Source organism: Bidens hawaiensis, unplaced genomic scaffold (assembly GCF_021521415.1).
Source record: "Bidens hawaiensis isolate Kalapana, Puna unplaced genomic scaffold, B.hawaiensis_p1.1 tig00003698_1, whole genome shotgun sequence".
NCBI lineage: Eukaryota > Viridiplantae > Streptophyta > Magnoliopsida > Asterales > Asteraceae > Bidens > Bidens hawaiensis.
This window is the reverse complement of record NW_027491212.1, coordinates 256,379-277,222: the sequence shown is the minus strand read 5'-3', so window position 1 is coordinate 277,222 and position 20,844 is coordinate 256,379. Positions and strand designations below refer to the sequence as shown.

General features: G+C 35.1%; 1 protein-coding gene across 1 annotated transcript; it reads right to left on the bottom strand.

Annotated features, from left to right (window-relative positions):
* Window positions 1-14,450: 14,450 nt before the first annotated feature.
* On the bottom strand, window positions 14,451-17,372 carry LOC143624178 (uncharacterized). The gene is made up of 5 exons (XM_077094901.1): window positions 17,305-17,372; window positions 16,562-16,700; window positions 16,360-16,488; window positions 15,420-15,510; window positions 14,451-14,667 (listed from the first exon to the last, which is right to left on the bottom strand). Exons 1-5 carry the CDS (start codon window positions 17,370-17,372, stop codon window positions 14,504-14,506), a joined length of 591 nt encoding a protein of 196 aa, XP_076951016.1. The 3' UTR covers window positions 14,451-14,503.
* Window positions 17,373-20,844: the final 3,472 nt, after the last annotated feature.

Here is a 20,844-nt window from a genome sequence, read left to right as displayed (position 1 = left end):
TATTAAAGATATGCTCAATGATGGAGTTATACGCCCTAGCACCAGCCCGTTCTCATCTCCTGTTTTGCTAGTACGCAAGAAAGATGGCACGTGGAGATTTTGTGTGGATTACCGTGCGTTGAACGCGTTAACCATAAGAGACCGTTTTCCAATTCCTACCGTGGACGAGCTTCTTGACGAACTGCATGGAGCTACAGTTTTTTCTAAACTTGATTTACGTGCCAGTTACCATCAGATCCGCGTATCACCAGATGACATCCATAAAACCGCTTTCCGCACCATTGACGGACATTATGAATTTCTCGTCATGCCATTCGGTCTTTCGAACGCTCCGTCTACGTTTCTAGCCGCTATGAACGATATTTCTCGAGACGTCTTACGTCGGTTTGTACTCGTATTTTTTGACGATATTTTCGTTTATAGTCGTTCTCATACGGAGCACCTACAACACCTTCAACAGGTTCTCCACACCTTATCCTCTCATCAGTATTTTGCTAAACTGTCCAAATGTGTGTTTGCTGTACCAGAGGTCAATTACTTGGGCCATGTCATATCTAGCGCGGGGGTCGCTACAGACATAGACAAAATTAGCGCCATTCAAAAGTGGCCTACTCCGACTTCACTGACCGCCCTTCGCGGTTTCTTGGGCTTAACAGGCTATTATCGACGCTTTGTTCGCCATTACTCTAACATTGCAGGTCCACTCACCGATCTTCTACAGGGTAACCGGAAAATTGTGTGGACTGATAAGGCACAACAAGCGTTCGACGCTCTAAAAACGGCAATGACATCCTTACCGATTCTCGCACTTCCAGATTTTTCTCTGGTCTTTAATGTTACAACCGATGCGTCTGATTTCGGCATTGGAGTCGTCTTATCACAATGTGACAAGCCTATTGCTTACTTTAGCAAAAAGCTTAACACCCGAATGTGATCCGCATCGGCTTATGTTCGAGAATTGTTTGCTGTAACGGAAGCGGTTAAAAAGTGGTGTCATTACCTTTTGGAGCGCCGTTTTCGTGTCTTTACGGACCACCACAGCCTTCGTCATCTCTTAACACAAGTTATTCAAACCCCTGAACAACACAAATGGGCTAGTAAGCTATTAGGGTATGACTTTGAAATTCATTACAAACCGGGTAAAGAGAACAAGGTTGCCAATGCCTTGAGCAGGCGCGATGAACCCCATCTTTTCACTTTATCGGTTCCATATTTTCCGTGGATCCATGAGCTTCGAGATTATTATACGGTTAACCATGACGGTCGTGCTTTTCTTCAGCAACTCCAGGATAAGCCCGAGCAGCACCCGCATCACCGTATATATGATGGGTTAGTCTACCACCGTAGTAGGCTCTTCGTCCCTGCTTTACCAGAATTACGGTCAAAACTTCTGACCATGTTTCACTCCAGCCCGTTAGGAGGCCATTCAGAGATTACAGCTACTATTAAACGTACTATTAAACGAATCCAGGCGTCTTTTTATTGGTCAAATCTCATAGCCGAAGTCACTCGATTTATTGGTGATTGTCTTGTCTGCCAACAAAATAAATCCTCCACGCACAAACCTTATGGGCTTTTACAACCACTTCCAATTCCTAATCAGGTTTGGGAAGACATCTCTATGGATTTCATCACCCATCTTCCTCCTTCGAATGGAAAAACGGCGATATGGGTCATCGTGGATCGCCTCACAAAGTTTGCCCATTTTATTCCCTTACCGACTAAGTATACTGCCAGCCAACTTGCCACTATTTTTCTGGATCAAATTTATAAACTCCATGGGCTTCCCAAAACCATTTTATCCGATCGTGATCCGCTGTTCCTTAGCAAATTTTGGAAAGAACTGTTTACAACGCTTGGAACGCACCTTCTTAACTCAAGTGCTTACCACCCACAAACGGATGGTCAGACAGAGGTGGTTAACCGAACTTTGGAAAGCTATTTACGATGCTTTACGTGTGATGAACTGCATCGTTGGACTCGTTTCTTGTACCTTGCGGAATTTTGGTATAATTCAAGTTATCACATTGCCATTAATATGACGCCATTTCAAGCTTTGTATGGACGTCTTCCGCCGTCTATACCGCAGTTGCCACTCGCCGAGTCCGATTCCTCTAATCTTTCTACCGCTTTGGTGACTCATCAGTCCATTGTCAGTTTAATCAAACAAACCCTCCTAAAGACCCGCCAGCGGATGGCTGATCAAGCTAATAAACATCGCCAAGATATGAAGTTTGAAGTTGGTGACCGAGTTCTTTTACGTCTCCGGAACTATTGCCAGACTTCAATGACCCGCATGCATTCTCCTAAGTTGAGTCGTCGCTATTATGGGCCATTTACAGTTCTTGAACGTATCAGGCAGGTTGATTATCGTTTGGAGTTGCCGCTGGGTTCTCGTATTCACCCAGTCTTTCATGTTTCCTTATTACGGGCTTGCCAAGGTAATTGGGTTTCTAATTTTGCGTCATTACCAGCTGGACTTATTGATTCGACTGCCACCGGTCTTGAGGACAAGCCCGATTTTGAAGGGGAGAATATTGTTACGTTGTCGGCCCATGCAACCCATGCACAGGATCCAAGCCCGGTTCCGCTGCCGGATGATCAATCAAATACGATGGCCCGTTCAACTAGAGTAATTTCCAAGCCACTTCGTTATATGAATAAAACAAGAAGATAAGTATGGAAGTTGAAGATTTTTAATAATTATCAAGAATCTATTTCTTGATATACAAGTTATTTATTTTAATTATGAGATTGTTTCTTAGTTTGATTTGGTTTCTCTCTTCTCTTCCTCGAGTTCTTTGGAGATTGTCGGTTGTCTCGAATAAACCGTATGATCACACCATAATACATAGCCATGCATTATCTATTTATGCTAGATAAAACTTAGAAAGCTAAACTTGTACTTTTAGACTCAAATACTTATTTCCAAAACAACGAAACTATTTATAATAATTATATCTTCTACCCTTTATCCCAATCTAATAGAATCTCATGTATATCAAGATTATATACATCATTCTTCTCGTAAGCTTGATTTATACATCTTGTATGCTGCTCTAAGTACCTAATTGTATTTGGTTCTTAGAATTTAATATAAGAGAAAATTATGATTTGTGCCCATGTGTTTTACGGGCAATGCACACTATATTGGTCTCATTGTCAAATTGAGTGATATGTGTTATCGTACTTTTCCTGCGGATTTTTTGTGCCACTCCGTGTGTTGACCGTCATTTGACTTTGTGAAATTACTATCCTACCATTTAATAATAAGATGAAAGTACCATTATGCCCTTTAATAATAATAACAATAATAATACTAATTAGGAAAATTGGATACTAATAATCCCAACTATTAAACATTGGCTAATAATAATCTCAACTAACAATGTGACTACCAGCAGTCCCAACTTTCACTTTTGCATCCAATAATCTTAACTTAACAGACTGTTAATCCCGTTAAATTTCTGATGACGTTGTGAGTTAATGTCCCTACTTATTTCATCTTCTCCGACCTACAACCCCATCACCACCCAACTTTATCTTTGTCCCCCGTGGCAGCCACTCCTCACCACCAAAAACCACCATCACCACCGGAAACCACCATTACCACTGCCGGAACCACCAAGTTAAGTTCTCTCTCCCTATTCAACCCATAAACCGTTCAGCTTGTTAGTTTCCCCGATTATAATATCAGAGAGTATACGATGCTCGTTAAAGATCTAGTTCGCCGGAAAAACGAATCGGCTGGAAATTGTCAAACACACCACCTCTCCACCCGAAATCAACACACCACTGCACCACCCGACTGACTCACAACAGTCGTCATTCTTTATTGCGGGTCGCCGGAAAACCTGCCCACAACAGTCGTCATTCTTTATTGTGAACCTCCTTTTAGATGATCTTGCCAAGGACTGTATATGTAACAATGAAGCTCCTCTTAACATAAATTGTTAAAATCATCCCACTGTTATGCATATGATCTTTCAGTGATGCACAGGGGGATTTTGAAATTATTAAATTAATTGCCATGAAGATGAACTATGTTCAGATCTACTAGAAGGTAATTCTCAATTATTATTCGATTTTACTAGCACCTCGTCTTTATTTCCTTTGTTCCTAAAGATAGATCTCTGCTCCAGGATTTCATATTTGTGTATCAAACTATCTCCTAAATAGAGCATGATGCAATATCAAACAATAGTCTGTTAATTTGTTCCAAGAGCTCATCTTACGATTCGTTTTTCCGGCGACCCGGATGAAGATTCTGGTGAAACTCGTTTTCCGGCGAACTCGATCTTTAACGAGCATCTGATATTGTAGTCAGGAAACTGACGAGTTGAACGGTTTTCAGGTTGAATATGGAGAGAGATATTAACTTGGTGGTGATGGCGGTTTGCGACGATGGGGATGGTGGTTTCTGGCGGTGGGGAGGTGGCTGCCCTGGGAGACAAAGATGAAGTTCGGTGGTGATGGGGTTGGGTTGGTGGGGCTGTATGTTGAAGAAGAAATTTAACGGGATTAACGGTCTGTTAAGTTAAGATTGTTATTGGATGCAAAAGTGAAAGTTTGGACCGTTGGTAGTCACATTGTTAGTTGGGATTATTATTAGCCAATGTTTAATAGTTGGGATTATTAGTATTCAATTTTCCTACTAATTATAACAATAATAATACTAATTATTATTATTATTATCATCATCATCTCCAGATTCATCATCATTAGTGTCTACACCACCACCATCTCCATTCTTCCTCATCATCTATGCCCGTCACTCTACCGTCTCTTTCACCTCTCCCTTCACTGTCGTTCTTATTGTTTTTTGTCGATTTCAATGGCATATGTGATGATCTAGATATGTAATTTGTTGAAACTGATGATCGATTGTTGTTAGAGTGATGACTACGAGATAATTTGATGTTATTTCACTGAGCGAATTGAACTAACAAAAGTCCAATTTCATATTTGAGAGTTGTGTTCGTTCGTTAGTCAACATCATATCCAAAAAGTTAAAATCAGTGCTTGTTAAATTAATGGATGATTCTGCTTTAGTTTTAAATCCAAAACACCTTACAATTCAATCCAAAGCAGCTTACCGTTTCAATCACTAGCAAAAACCAATTCCAAAAGTGCATAGATTTGGGCGATTGTGGAAGATTTCGGTTGTAATGGCAACGAAGCAACAAGACATGAATAGAATGTGAATGAGTTAACCAGCAGTGAACGTAGATATGAAGTTATTAATTCTGATTTAATTATTTCGTCAAAAAAATGAACCAGTCGCTGGATAAAACTGCAACTCGTTGGAACCCATCGTCGGATAAACCTGCAACTCATAGTGATTTGAGCCCGTAAAAACAGGAGGAAAAGAGTGATACATGCATTATATGATGATGGGGTAATGATTAATCAAGTTCCATAATTTGATTCTTTATTCTGCCGAAAACATGCTGCTTTTTTGGGAAATAATATTTGAAGTAGTTTGTATATATGAAAATGGTGGTGAGTGACACCAATAGAAGTTATTTAAATATGCAAATTGAAGGAGAATTGAAACAAGTTTGTTTTCCCACCTGGATCGATGAACGACTTTAATTGGGATCGTAATTATGAAGCTAAAGTAAAGTTAAATATGAAAATAATAATATTATTATTATTGTTTATGTAATTACCAAATTGCCCTCTCTATGGAAGGTAAAATTGATGGTCAAATGACGGTCAACAGATGGCAGGAGCCATAGTGCACCCGTTGGAAAAGTACGATGACATAGAGATAATTAGGGGTGTGCAGATTCGGGTTTGACCCGAAATTACCCGTATAAACCGACCCGACCCTAATGTATTGTAGAGAATGTCGGTCCTGGAGTTTATCAAGTTCGGTTATCGGGTCGGTCTCGGGTCGGGTTGCTTGAAAAACCTTTAAGAACCGATACCCGATATATATGAGACAAAATTCTTCAAATACGGGTTTATTACTTCGCCTTGTTGGTAGATCCAAAGCATTGGAGATGAGAAAAGAAGAGTGCAATAAGAGCCATATTTTCTGATTGCCGGCCACTTGCGTTCCCATTTAAGTTATAATATGATGAAGATAACATAACCTAATGAGTAATATACTAATATCAAGATTTATTGGGCCTTTTCAAAACTAAGCCACGGCCCAAAATTTCCTCTCAGTCAAAATAAACCTAAAACAAAAACACATGTCTACATTTTACAAGATACATACATGATCTAATATTTAATCTTTTAATGATTAAATTTTAAAGACTTATAACAATTTAATTCTTTATTAAATATGTAACCTTTCTAAGATATTTTGTATTATTTTATTTTCTAACTTATTTGTTTATTTAATTTTGTTCATTTTTATTAGGTTTTTTAATAAGTCTGTTAATTTTTACTTTGTATCTTAATCGCATTTTCTTCATATAATAGATATATCTTTTTCTAAAAATTATTATGACTTTCTAAAATATAATGTAGCAAATTTTCTAACTTAATGTTAAAAGAAGTCGACATTCATTCTTGCGTATGTAGTACGTCGATTACTTAAAATAATAACCAAAACACGATTAAGAATGTAAAAAAAAAATAATTATATGGACCCTCCACTTAAAATTTTCTCTATATATTGAAGTTTTAAATAAATGTCGAGCCCAACCCCATTAAGTTTCATACAAGCCTATTATCAACTAATATTTAATATCGAAGTTTTATATAATTTACTATATAAAACTAATATTAAATCAAGCTTTAATAAGTTTAATGATCTTACCTTCATGATAGTTGCTGGTGTTCTTGAGCTTAATAGCACCTTGGACTTGCCTGCCAAGTTTATCTAGAAAGTTAAAAGATAAAACTTGAACAAAAAAATATATTAACATGCTCCAAAAATATAAGAAAACTATTTACAATCCGTAAGCGAAACCGTTAGTAACGTTTTCTTAATTACTGACAACCGGAACTAAACTGTTGAAAATTACACTACGATATGATAACCTGCAACAAAAGCACACCAATCTTAAGATTCTACATATTACGCTTATAGATATATTTCATGAAATCTAATTAATCCGGAAATGCTTTTAATATGAAGTTTCATGCGCCTAACTTAAATGTGCACAACACCATCAAAAGCTTAATGAAACTAAAAAACCAAATCTTATGCACCATTCTCAAAAGCATGATCTGATGTCACATAAAACTAAAAAAGAATATGTAAACTAACATATACAAATTAAAAATGCTACAATTATAAAAATCGACTGCGAAACCAAACAGATGAATGGTTTGGGTGTATCACGGTTTTAAACCGAACCATGAATACCCAAAGCTGATAAAACTTGTTCTAAAGTTACACAAATCAAAGTCACATGAATACTTTCTTGTTTCTAGCACTGTCAATGATATTTAATTGTTAATTATAAAGATGTTAACTTTATTAACAATTATTGTTTATTTGAAGTTTATTACTGATATGAAATGAAAGCCAAGCATTAACAGAAGTCAAGAATGACTCCCATTCTATAGATAATGGGCTTTTTAACTATTTGTGTCAAGAAGGACTCCCATTCAATTTCCCATTTTCCAATTCCTTATATGTTAAAACTGAAGATCACCACACTGTTATATGGAAGGATGGCCACAAAGGAATTTAGGACAACTTTTATGTTAATATTAGTTGCTTTATCCATAATCAAAGTATGATGGTCAACATGTGAATACCTCGATCGAACATCGAAGAATCTAAACTTCTCACATTGATGTGGTTAGCAAGCTAGACTTATTATCGAATGACCCGGGTAATAACAATCTGGTAATACCACCAGATTGTTTCATAGAGCATACACAACTGTCCATGTGATTAACGCACTTGTTACAACAGTTGCCACTTGCCAATGTTGTGTGGTATAACCGCGTAAGTATTCACATATACAGGTTTTTACCCATAAACTGGACTGAACTTTTCAGAATTGATGAATAGTTTATAAATCAACTACTAGAAGATAAAAAAAATCCATGTATAGAGACCATTTAAATAAAGACTATTAATTTGTAACTGAGCTCTATCAGAATAACAATTTTTTCCCCAATTCTCCCTACAACCATTATCAACAGAAATCAAAAAATGCTAATTTGCCACATGTAAATTTGTATTGAGTTGAACCCCTAATAACAAATTCAAACAAGAATCACATTTAAATCACAAATTCACTCGTCGTGTTCATCAATTTAATTAGTAAACGTAAAAAGACAAGCATTTTTATGTAATTACACAGAATATATATATTACCTTTAAAAATGATGAAGAACAATACAAGGGGTGGAGAACATGAAGATTGAATGTTTAATTGCAGACGTTGTTGTGTTTGAATCGGGTAATCGGTCGACTTCATCGGTTAACCGATCTCTCAAATTAGGGTTTGATTTTAAGGTATTCTCAAATGCACACCCCTAGAGAGAGATAATACATGTATATTGCCCTCGCCCATGAAGCACAAGGGGCACTAATCATATAAATAGAATTAATTTCATTGTTTGATAAAGTCAATTAATTAATTAATTTGAATTCTTTCCTAGATCAATGAAATTTAACATTCCACTAAAATATTGAAAAATTCCTCATGGTCCTTAATAGCAAAACATGAAATTGGAACCATCACGAATCCAAGACCACCATCGGTGAGTTTCTCAGCTACTGGTGATCGATTGCCTTATTCGATGAAAAAAAAGCCAACAAACATTGCCAGAAAGAAATATTAATCAATGTTAACACCTCTAGAATATTAAAATCTAATAAATTTTGAACAACTAAAACAACAACAGTTACCAAAGGTCAAACTTATTTGATGACCTCTGGGGATATGAGATACTAACAAATAATAAAGATTATTTAGAAAGAAATATGTTGTTCATAATTTTAAAATAAGTTTCACATAAAAATGAGTTTGTTTAGATTATACGGTTTCTCTTATTTGGTTGTTTCAGTTGTATGTTTAATTTACGTTAAGAGTAATATGCAATTCATTCAAATCAATAATAATTACTAAAGAAATTGTGTTCATTGAAATTGAGTAGTCAACCTTCTCTATTTAGATCTTTTTATTTAATCTTGGTCTAAGCAACCACATAGGGTTAGGAAACTCAAATTTGGACATCCTATTTCAATACTGAACCTAGATATTTATAAACGACGGGGTCTTTTGGGAGTTGGAAGCCTAAATGCAACAAACATTGCTTTGCTGGCTAAATGGTGGTCAAGATATGAAAATAGAAACTACCGGATTATTTCATATGTGCATACTACTCCTCAAACGATGGGTATGATTCCAGTGACAAAAAAAATCCCCTGTCAGTACATATGAGTAGAGCACGAGGATACAATGGGTAATTTGAAGATGGTGGAGAGGTTAAGGGTCCAATTGGGGATGAGGGATATATCTAAATTTTGTTTGGATTGGGGATCAGCCATTATGTATTGTGTTTCCACTGTTGTTTGCTTTTGAAAGAAAAGAAGGATATCATGGTTAAAGATTTTTACTGTTGGGTACGTAATAAAATACAATGGAACTGGAGATGGAGTAGATTATCGAGATCGAAACAAGCTAGAGATGAATTTCAATCTTATTTGTCTTTGGAGTATGGTGTTAATTTTACATTGGGCACGGATAAATGGTTATGGAAAAAGATTGAAGGGTATGTAAATGAGTTTATGGTAAAACCTTGAGGTGGGACTTAGATTGACGGCGGAATTTTTGGTTGAATGGATACCTATTAAAGTTAATTGCTTTGCCTAAAGGCTTTTGTTAGATCACATTCCTACTAAAAAAGACTCTATTTTCAAGGGGCATAAACATAGGTGATGATGCATGCATGTTTTGTGAGTTGCATACGGAATCATCAGATCATCTTATGGTTCATTGTCGAGTAGCCAAGTGGGTTTGGTCAGTTGTTCATAGTTAGGTGAAATTACATGTTTTTAGCAATTTTGACACTATGACTTGGTGATGGATGTTTTTGATTTCCAGGTAAGCATAAGAGTAATAAAGTCGTACAAGCTATTTCGATGGTTACATGTTCGTTGATTTGGTATGCTAGAAATGATCATATCTTAAATAATAAAGCAATTTTGGTGGACAATTTGGTGTATGAAATCAAAACTACCTCTAATATATGGGTGAAACATTGGAGCAAGAACTTGACATTAGATTGGAAGAAGTGAAGTAAATTTAATTTTATTAACTTTCCTTTGTAAATTTGTTTCCAAGACTTGCTACTTTGGTTGTTTTCTTGTTCTTCTCTTATACGTTCGGGTCACTTGCAACTTGCAAGTGTTACTTTTTTTCTATTTTATATAATTTTGGTCATTTGAAAAAAACTATGGTAGAAGGAAAATGTTTCTATATGATTTTGATGATAAAAGAGGACTTAAAATTCGAACTCCCAAAATTCGAACTCCTAAACCACGATATTTTGAATCAAAATATAATATTTGCCAACTTGAACAAAGAAATATTTTCATTTATGTTGATGTATCTTTAATGAGTTAGGTTACTTTAACGAGTTAGGTTAATCGTACATATGTTGTGTACTTTTTATACCCTCTTCCTTAGACTTTCAATACATTTTACAATTTTATTTGACATATTATTACTCTCTAATATTTGTTGTTATTTCAAAACCCTCTTTAAAATATCAAATAAAAAAATCTTATAGCTTATTTTCTTTTTCATTTTCTTTCTTTTTGGGTTTATTGTTCTTTATCATAATAATAATAATATTTATCATTAAATGCTTTATAAAATGTATTTAAAGAATAAAGATATAACGTCTTTATAAGAATGATAAAATGTTTTGTATATTTTCATCTTATCATATGTCTTTCACGGACAAAAAAAAATCATTTGAATATTTTTTTTGTTAGGTTTGGGTGCTTAAGATAAATGTGATATGAGAAACGAACCAACTTGTTGATCAAATGATATGTTACCTAATCTCTTTTATTGATTAAAAAATGTGATTTTTATTAAAAAAAAAAGGGTAAGCTATCCCTAAAAGTTAGTTTTTTAAAAAACACTTAGATAGAAAATAGTCTTATTAATTAAAGAAACGTTTTGTTTTTTTTTTTTTTTTGCAGAAACAATTATTTTGGTTATTTTTAAAAACTAAAAAAACTGTTTTATAATATGCAAATAATAATAATAATAAATAAAAGAAAAACTCTTTAAAGTGTACTATTTTTAAATAATAATCATAATAAAAGATAAAAAAAACGACAAAAGATAAACAAAAAGGGTTAAATCGTATTAATGTAAAACTTTAGAGAGATTGTATGTTTAGTAAAACTGAATGGGAGATGTGCACGTTTAGCAGCACTCATCTTTAATACAAGTTAGTATTAGTTTTACCTATCACAAAAAAACAAATGCTAAGAGATGTTTTTTACAGTGAAGTGGCTAAAGTTTCATTTGTGTGATCGGACTAGTGTTTAAAATTTGAGTGATAATGAACAATTGTATATTTCCTCCTCTTTAGAGCATTTCCATCTCATCCCCCGTAATTATGTGAGGGGGATTGGTAAATTATAGAGTTAGGGGTGTTCATCGAATCGAATAACAAATTTTCAAGTTATTCGAATCGAATAATTCGAATAATTTATTTTTGTGTTGGTATTCGTATTCCTTTAAAAGTTGGATTATTCGATTCCTATTCGTTTCGTATTACATCCCATATTCAAAATTCTATTCTATTCTTATTTGAAACTCGAATTCGAATCGAATTTTAATAAATTTGAATTTATTCAAGTTTACATATGTCAAAAACTTCAAAATTCATAATCATCAATGTAAAACACATAAATATAAGTTTTAAGTAGCTACAACACCACATGAAAATAAGTTTAAAATTAAATATTGGCAAAATTAATAAATATTAGTATGGGTTATTGGGATTTATTATTATGTTTTGACATTTATTATTTAAGGATTTGACCCAAATTAATAATTTAAATATATATTAATATATTATATAATTTGAATTCGAATTTCGAATCGAATCGAATAAAAAATCATGAATTCGTATTCGATTACCATACTCAAATACGAATCGAATCGAATTCGAATATTTTGAAATCGAATTCGAATCTTCATATTCGAATTCGAATCGAGTCGAATTTCGAATGTTTCGAATTCGAATCAAATTTTGAACACCCCTATATAGAATGGAGTTTTGAATGATTGTGAGTGAAATTTATAGGATTGAGAGAGAAATGTAGTGATTTTTTGTAAATTTGGGGAACTTTGTTTGCCCTATTTATTTTTTAATATTTGTTAGATTGGTTGTGAGTAAAGAAAAGAGAAAATTGTAATGATAAAGGTATAAAATATATTATTTAATTAAATCGAAGAGAGAAATGTAGTGTTTTTTAGTATAATTATAGAGATGGGGATGAGGGATGGGATGAATGCTCTTAACTTATATAACTTACATGCATATTTATCCAGTCCTTAAATTTAATTGCAAATTTATCTCTTCCTTATTTAAAAAAAATTGTAAATACATTTTGATTGTTTTATTAAAAAATAGTTATAGAATGACCGTACTGAGACTTAAAAAGAATTCTTCTTTACACATTTTAATAAGTTTTTTTTTTGGGGGTGTTTTATCCTTTAATTGCGTTTTTAGCAATATTTTTTTTTATTTCACTAATCATTTATTCTTTTTATTCGTTTTTTCAATTGTATTTAGATAAACAATAAACATGTTAATTGAAATTGGAAATAAACCCCTAATAAAAGTAAGCAATCTTTATATATTTTGTTTTGTGGAATAGCCGATGCTCGCCCAACACCACTAGTTAAGGTACTTTCCTAATTCACATATTTTAACACGATTTGGATTCTAATTCACATGCCAATAATTAAACACTGAGCCTGTGAACGAATCCAGAGAGAATGCCAATTGCCAAACGAGTTCTGGACCAACCCTACTTTGAGCAACAAATGGTGATCAGTAGAGGCAACCCGACGAATGGATTTCTGCTGGTGGGCGTGACGGACGATGGTGCGTGGAATTCGGATGGTCTCGTGATAGGGACCCATAGAGTTGGTTGGCTCCAAGATAGTAAATCCGTTGAGTTGATCAAGCTCCAAAGAAATAAGAGAAAGAACAAGACATTTTACTTCATAATTTTCTTCTTAATTTCCAATTGTAAATGTACGGTATTTTAAGAAACAAGGAACAAACTACCACTAACATGAAAATAGAAAATAATGTAAACATGGACAATTGCATGCACTAAACTAAGGCAACGTGACCATGAGGATCAAACGTGGATATGGGATAAGTATCATCTCGCCATGTACGTTTATCGATTGAAGTTTTTTTTACATGAGGGTTTTAATGTTTAAAGGACAATATTGTCAATATGAAAATTTATAATAAGGAAGGCGAAATATGCAATTAAATTAAGAGGCCGGGTAAAAATACATGTAACAAGTGGGGAGGTGGGGGTACGCAATTGTCCCTTGTGTTTTATACATCGAAAAAGAGTTGATTAGAAATGCTAGTCAAAAAGATGTAATGGATTTTTTCAAAATGTAAAAACCCGTAGTAAACAATTATAAGGATATCACCTTTTTATTAAGTAATCTCTAATGATGTATTTTTATTTTGATGGCTTCGGTATTATCTTCTATAATGTGACATGGCCCGAACTAACCAAATCAACCGAACTTTAACACAAAGTATGAGATGATTATTTTCTCTCCCATCCCCCCCCCCCCTCTCTCTAGTTGTCAGAAATGGCCTCTGTTTTGCCCCCCCCCCTCTCTCTAGTTGTCAGAAATGGCCTCTGTTTTGCAAAGCTTACGAAGCCATTGTCGGAAGGCCGCAGGCAAGGACAGGGTGCACTAGAGATGTTCAACGAAACCGGTTCCTGGAACCGAACCGGTGGACCCGAACCGGTTCCTACCCGTTTTTTGTAGGAACCGGACCCTATCTGATTCAACCCGATGATCCGTGACCGGTTCTTGCATTTCTGAGTGGGGGCGGGTAGGAACCGGAACCGGTTCCTAACCGGTTCTAGCCGTTGGATCGAATATAGCCGTTGGAAATCGTTTTTTTTGGCCGTTTTTTGACCGTTGGGGTCAAAAATAGCCGTTGGATCGAACAGGAACCGGGTTAGGAACCGGTAAGAACCGGTTAGATAGGTTAGGGGTCCGAGGGTGGGAGAACCGGTTCGGTTCCCTAACCGGTTCGAGCCTGGAACCGGTTTAAAAGGGGGTTTTGAATATAGGAACCGGTTCCGGTTCCTAGTCCCAAACCGTTTTGAACATGCCTTGGGGTGCACCCCCTCTGTTTGATTGTTTACAAAAAATGCAATGACAATTACAATAATAATCGCAATGACAACAAAAGTATGATAATAAAACGGAACTATTTCGATATGTAACAAAAAGTAGCACGTAATGCTTTAAAGTAACTAAACAAGATCATCTAGTCAAAAATTCTTCGAAGCAACTCTCCCGGACCGTGTCCTGTCTGTACTTATAACAACAAATGGTAGAAAAGAAGGGATCATAAATGCCACACCCAAACAAACAACTGCCAGGATCACAACCCACAACGCTTCGTGCGGGATACCTAACACTAGTTCATTACAAACTGCCATCAAAATAACCAGAAAATGAGAAAATCATCAGATGGTGGTGGAAAAATGTACGAGTCCAGTGGGTCTTGATACATACTCAAAACGGGCCAGTTTAATTTTCTAGAGATATTTTGAGTCAAATATGGCAAAAATGTTACATTATTTTATAAAATAATCGAATTTTATAAATAAAGTGATTTACTAATTTAGCAGGTTTAATGCATAATATATACATATTTGGATGATTCACTACACAATTTAACCCGTTCAACTTATTTTACTCAAAGGTAAATTCATAAAAAAAATGGGTTGAAATTGCCAAATCTACAGTAAATAAAGTGTAGTGTAATACGCACCCAACTTCCCTACGGGTGGGTTGTAGGGCTGGACTAAGGGTGTTGAAAAGTCTCATGAGTTTGGGGAGATAAAGGGGTGAGGATGCTATAGAGTAACCACATCATTGTTAATACAATTAGGTCTGTTTATATGTTCGTGTTTTAGTTAATGGATCATCGATGTTTATGTTTAGTTGACCTGGTTAAAATCCTTGTAACGGGAGATCTAATCAATCTCAAATCGGATTATTTGGAGAATAGCCCATCTTGAATTGGACCAATTATCCTTGTTCCGTCTATTTTAATCAATCAAATGTTGAGTTTTTATCATTGTGTGTATTAAACAATATGACCAATATAACATATTGTGATGTGTGTGTTATGAATAATAAAAGTATGATCAATTTATCAGTTAATGAGACGAACGTTACCTATGTTATAAATGACCACTTCCCTCTCCTTTTCGTTAGGTATTGCAACCACCCCTTCTGGTTCAACAGTTAGCATGACAAATGTTTCACTCTAGAACAAAAAAATCATAATTACTAGCTTTTTCAAAACAAGCATAGATGCGGTATAAGGTGAGCATGTGACCAAAATAACCGAACCCAATCCAAAAATGAAGGTTTAGTGTTATCTGTTTTTTTTTTTCAAAAACAGAATATCCAGTCTGGTTTCGGTTTTGCATGTACCGAAAACCGTAAAAACCAAACCAACTTTTATAAAAACCTAAACAGTCGGCTTTTGTTATTGACGTTATGGATTATAATTTTTTTCTTTTTTAGTGTTAAGTAATTTATAAATAAATAATAAATGGTGTGGCCCAAAAATAAAGTTGTAATAACCAATTGATCATTAACTAATAAAAAGAATTTAGGGCCAAAGTTGCAGTGCCAAATTCATCAATTTGGGTCATTTTTTTGGCCCAAAATTTGACGCCCAGATGACAAAACAAAAAAAGAACCAAAATTGCACCGAACTCATTGTGATAAAATAAATTAAAAAAAAATGAACTAAATGATTTCAAAAACCAAAAACTGAATTTTTGGTGCGTTTGAGCCCAAAACCGACCCATGCACACACCTAGATGCAGCAAAATTGGCAGGCTGAGTCAGGGATCAGTAGGTCGACCCGCGAATATTTTTCCCAATTTTTTATATGTGCATAATAATATAATGATTACAAAATTATACTATGAATAAAGTGAATTAACACTTTTGTCAAATTTCAAGTTTCAACCCATTTGACCCGTTTCATTTTTAGGAAAGTTAATATTATTTGACACGTTCGACCCATTAGAAATAAAACTTAACCCATGAAGCAAATGGGTTAAAATCGCTAGCTGTAAAAGCAATACAGGAAAAATAATACCTGGTCATTATGCAGATCTGTATCATCATTCTTGAAAATCAACTTCTCAGTATTCAATAACTTCCTGTGGTGCTTTAGCAATAAATCCGAGTCTCCTTTCTTCAGTTGTAATGAAAAGGAAGCAGGTATCTGGTATAAAATGCACCAAGATTAGTTGAACTACAAGACACATGCATAACAAAATGATGCTTATTGTACCTACAGAAGCAGGATAGGATATCTTGACTTCATACCACATGCTCGGTCTTAGCCCTTGAAGTTGGTAGATACGTGACCCGGTTTGTAACAGTATAGTTTCCTTTTTTAGTTCCTCGCCAACTTTCAAAATGTTCCCATAAGCCCTGTAACATTTACAGCATAAAAATAAGAAAGTAGGGGTTGCAATTGTGTTGGGTTGACGGGTTAGCGGGTTGCAGGTTGAATTGTTCAACCAAAACACAACACAATGCATATCAACACTAGCCGCGCACACTTTAAGTCGTGTAACCCGAACACAACACATTTAACAGATTTATCTAAATGTGTCAAATGGGTTTGGCGGGTGATAATCAAGTTGCAAACGTGCTAATCGAATTGGTGGGTTGAATCATCAACGAGTTTGTCGGTTGATCTGTTCAACTAAACGGGTTAAACATGGAAACCCGAACACGGCCCGATTAATTAAACAGGTAAACCCGAACACAACCCGTTTAACCAATCTATCTAAACGTGTCAAAAAAGTTGGTGGGTGATAATCAAGTTGTAAACGTGTTAATCGAGTTGGTGAGTTGTAAAAAATGGGTTAAACGGATTAGTAGGTCGACCTGTTTAACAAAACTGGTTAAGCATGCAAGTCCTAACACGGCCTGTTAAACACGACCCGTTTTTCAACGGGTCATATACGCCAACCCAAAACCTGATCATTTTCGGTTCGTTTTGGAAATTGCCACCCGTACAAGAAAGTACCTGCCGATGACTTGTAGTGTAATCAAGCAAAGCAGAAAGTAACGACCTTGAGTACTTGCACGCGCCATTAAAGTGATAGTTTGTTTGAAAGCCAAGTTAATAATTCTGCTGCATTCAAATATGTATGATTTCTTTTCAAATCCAACTTGTTGTCCACATCAGCAGCAGCTCTGAAATGTAAAGATCCAACAGAAAGATTACCATTTAACCCTCTGATAACTTGTAAACTCAGTTCATTATGCGACCATTAAACAATCCGAAATCATGAGTAACAAAATGTAAGGTAAGATATCAAAAAACCAAACCATGAATGTGAATAAGTAATAACAATGAACAAATCACAGGGGTATAATAAATGTGTGTTACTGCCTCAAAAAATTTGGTTCAGTTTATTCGGTTAATTTTTTGGGTTTTTGGTTCAGTTCGGTTGATAACCAAAACCAAAACCAAATTTGGGCTAAATTTTTTACTTATAAATAAATGAAACGGTGGTATAAAACATGAAATGCAGATATAAAAGCTAGAAATATATGAAAATATGAATGGTTTGGGTTTCGTTAATTTCGGTGGTACAAAAAGTAACCAATAACTGTATTTCAGTTAGTTCGCTTATCGGTTAATTTCAGTTTTGTTTGTCGGTTGTTGATTCGGTTCGGTTATTGCCTTTAAAAACTTGGTAAGAAAAATATAAAATTTGGAGACGCTGTAACAGCAGCAGTGAACACCAAACAACAATAGTAATACCAATTATAATATGGATCGTAGATGCACAATCAACCAAAAAATATACAGGGCTAAACTGAAATACACGAACAGAAACAATAACGTGAAATTGTTAATAAAATATTCTAGTCGCCGGAAATACTTCCAAAACTTTAATTCTAATTGCATATGAATAATTATTGAGAATTAACCTATGAATGAAATGAATGGTGTGTTTGGCAGAGAGTCACCGATAGCTGCTGTAGACGGCCGTAACTGACCACGTTGCACGATTCTCAAACCACTCAACGACTTGCTTTGCTAGTTGCTACGTGGGAACGGTTGGGTTAGGTTAATAGCCTCAAATCAAATTAATTTATTCCGTTATTTTTTCACTTCGGTTAATATCTAAAAATCAAATTTGAACAAAAAATTTTAGTTAGAAATACATGAAATAAATGCACAAGTACATATTAAACTTGTGTCGTTGTTTCTGACTTAATAAATTCGAGCGTTCCATATTAAACATTGTGAGATTAATTATGTAATTACTGAAACCTGATGATTGGTACCCATCGGTAGCTAGCTACGCAAACTTGCCATTGTCAATACCGAGCTCAATTTCATCTTTCACTGTGTTGTGAACCTGAGCTTCCAAATATAATTCAAGCTTTCAACAATCATTTTCTTAAACATATAAAAACTAAATAACTATCCTATAACTTTTACTTTCACACCATTTTTAAACGCTACTCTCTACAAAATATATGCTTGTTTATCTTCGCCAAATTATTCTATGGATATATTTAAAGTTTCGTACGATAATTGATCATCATCCTCAATCAGCGGCTTCATGAATTTTGCTTCATATATTCAAAATCATACACGGTGATTAAGTAGAAGTTAAAACACATTCACCATACATGTCCGACTAGGTCACCTGGTTAGTGATGACCGTCGTTTGAGTCATGAAAAACCTAATTAACCTAAGTAGCTAGGATAAGTAAGGTATCATATCCACCAGGAGTATGTGGTCAATGCAAATCGTGTAAACAAGTTCAATATTATGAAATAGCAAGTTTTAGTAATGATCACATAAGCAAATAATTTTAGTTTAGAATTAAGCACACGAGCAAGCAAACAAGTTTTAATCAAATATTAAAAGCAAATCGCACCTGGGACTTCAAGCAAGTAACTTACAGTAATCTCATGCAACCTAACAGATTAATCATTAACGATTAACTACAGACTGATCAACTAGACAAAACCTTAGGCATCAGTAATCACTTTACACACGGCACTGGTTATCAAACAGTCCCTGCCAGTGTGACTCAGTTAAGGGCATACTTTATCGTATTCAACCTAATCAAACAACCCTATGGTCAATTATTATATAAACTGGTAACTAATCGCTCATATCAACGTAAACCTAAACCAATTGAACACACAGACATACTAAACATCAATAACCATAGATTAACCATAAACAATTATACATAAACGGTCTTAGTCACATGAGAAAACTAAAATCGTTACAAACTTTACATTCTCGGGTGAGATTCTATGAGTTTAGCCGCGTCTCGGCATCGTAAGATCTTCAATAATGATGAAATAGAGCATGTAGGTGGTCTCGGTATGATCCGGTATGGTGGAATCGGCCTCCTTGAGCTCTGGACATCGCCCGGTTCGAAGTATTATAAGATAGGGTCAAGTTATGATGAAATTGATATAAAACCCTAGCACCCCGTCTGCACTACCCATCGCGATACGCGATGGGTTCTTCTGTGGTCCATCGCGATAGTCAACCCATTTAACTACCCATCATGATACGTAATGGGTCTTCAAGCATGCCCATCGCGTATCGCGATGGGGCTTGTCACCAGCATAATTCTTTAATTTTTCTCGTTTTACGTGCTAGATGTCCCGGGTCTTCATCACGTGCCTCAACAGGTCCAAATTAGCTGCTTTAACGTATATGACCTAAAATACAACAGACATGTATGAAGTATCGAACTTCCTACAATAAACGATTAAAACTAATAAATAAGCGAACTAAAACGCATACAAATTAACCAACCATCAATTAGCATCATGATTAGGTGAATAATTAATGGTTAGCGGTGACCCCTCAATAATTTTAAAAACTTGCTACCCAAAAGACCTATCATGTGTAACATATTCACATGACAAATCAATTGTAACATTCGTCAATTTCTAGTCAATCGAATTTTCGTTTCGTATTTTTTATTATGTAAACCGACCCGTTTTATAAACCGAAACCATCAATTATATTCAAAATGGTGGATTTTAGGTTTCATATTTGTTTTACACTTGTTGGGTCTCAAAAACATCATTTTCGGTCCTCAAAACGCTTAAAACGAACTTCGGGGGCCAAAACGGCCAATTTTCAAAGTTGAGATCACCCAGCCACCCACCCCATAGCATGGCGCGATAGGGGAGCCTCATAACCATCACGTGGCGCGATGAGGACACCAGGCAGACCTGCATATTTGTTTTCTTGTTTGTACTTTTATCCAAAATCCGGTTTTACCCTCTAAACCTCTTGTTTAACCCTCCAAACCTTGTCCTATAAATACAAGACCCTTTCCTACATCCATCCCTGCTCTCATTTCATTTTCTCACTCAAATTCATTTTTCTTTAAGGTTGTTTTTCATTGTTCTTGATAAGTTTGACTTTCAAAGTCAAACTGACCAGGTCTTGCATTTTAATTTGTTTATTTAGTCTTAATTAATTCTTGAAGCTTATGGCACAACATATATATATAATATACACCTCTTGTTACCTTTGGTGGTCACTTCCCCGGTCTCGGTCGGTAT

Bases quoted from the DNA above. Each gene is read 5' to 3' on its own strand.
- LOC143624178 (XM_077094901.1), bottom strand. From the start codon at position 17,372: ATGGCGCGTGCAAGTACTCAAGGTCGTTACTTTCTGCTTTGCTTGATT. The intron at 16,489-16,561 runs GTAGGTACAATA...ATTTTATACCAG, and splicing joins AGATATCCTATCCTGCTTCT to ATACCTGCTTCCTTTTCATT. The intron at 14,668-15,419 runs GTAACGTTCGTC...TTTTGATGGCAG, and splicing joins AGTGGTCATTTATAACATAG to TTTGTAATGAACTAGTGTTA.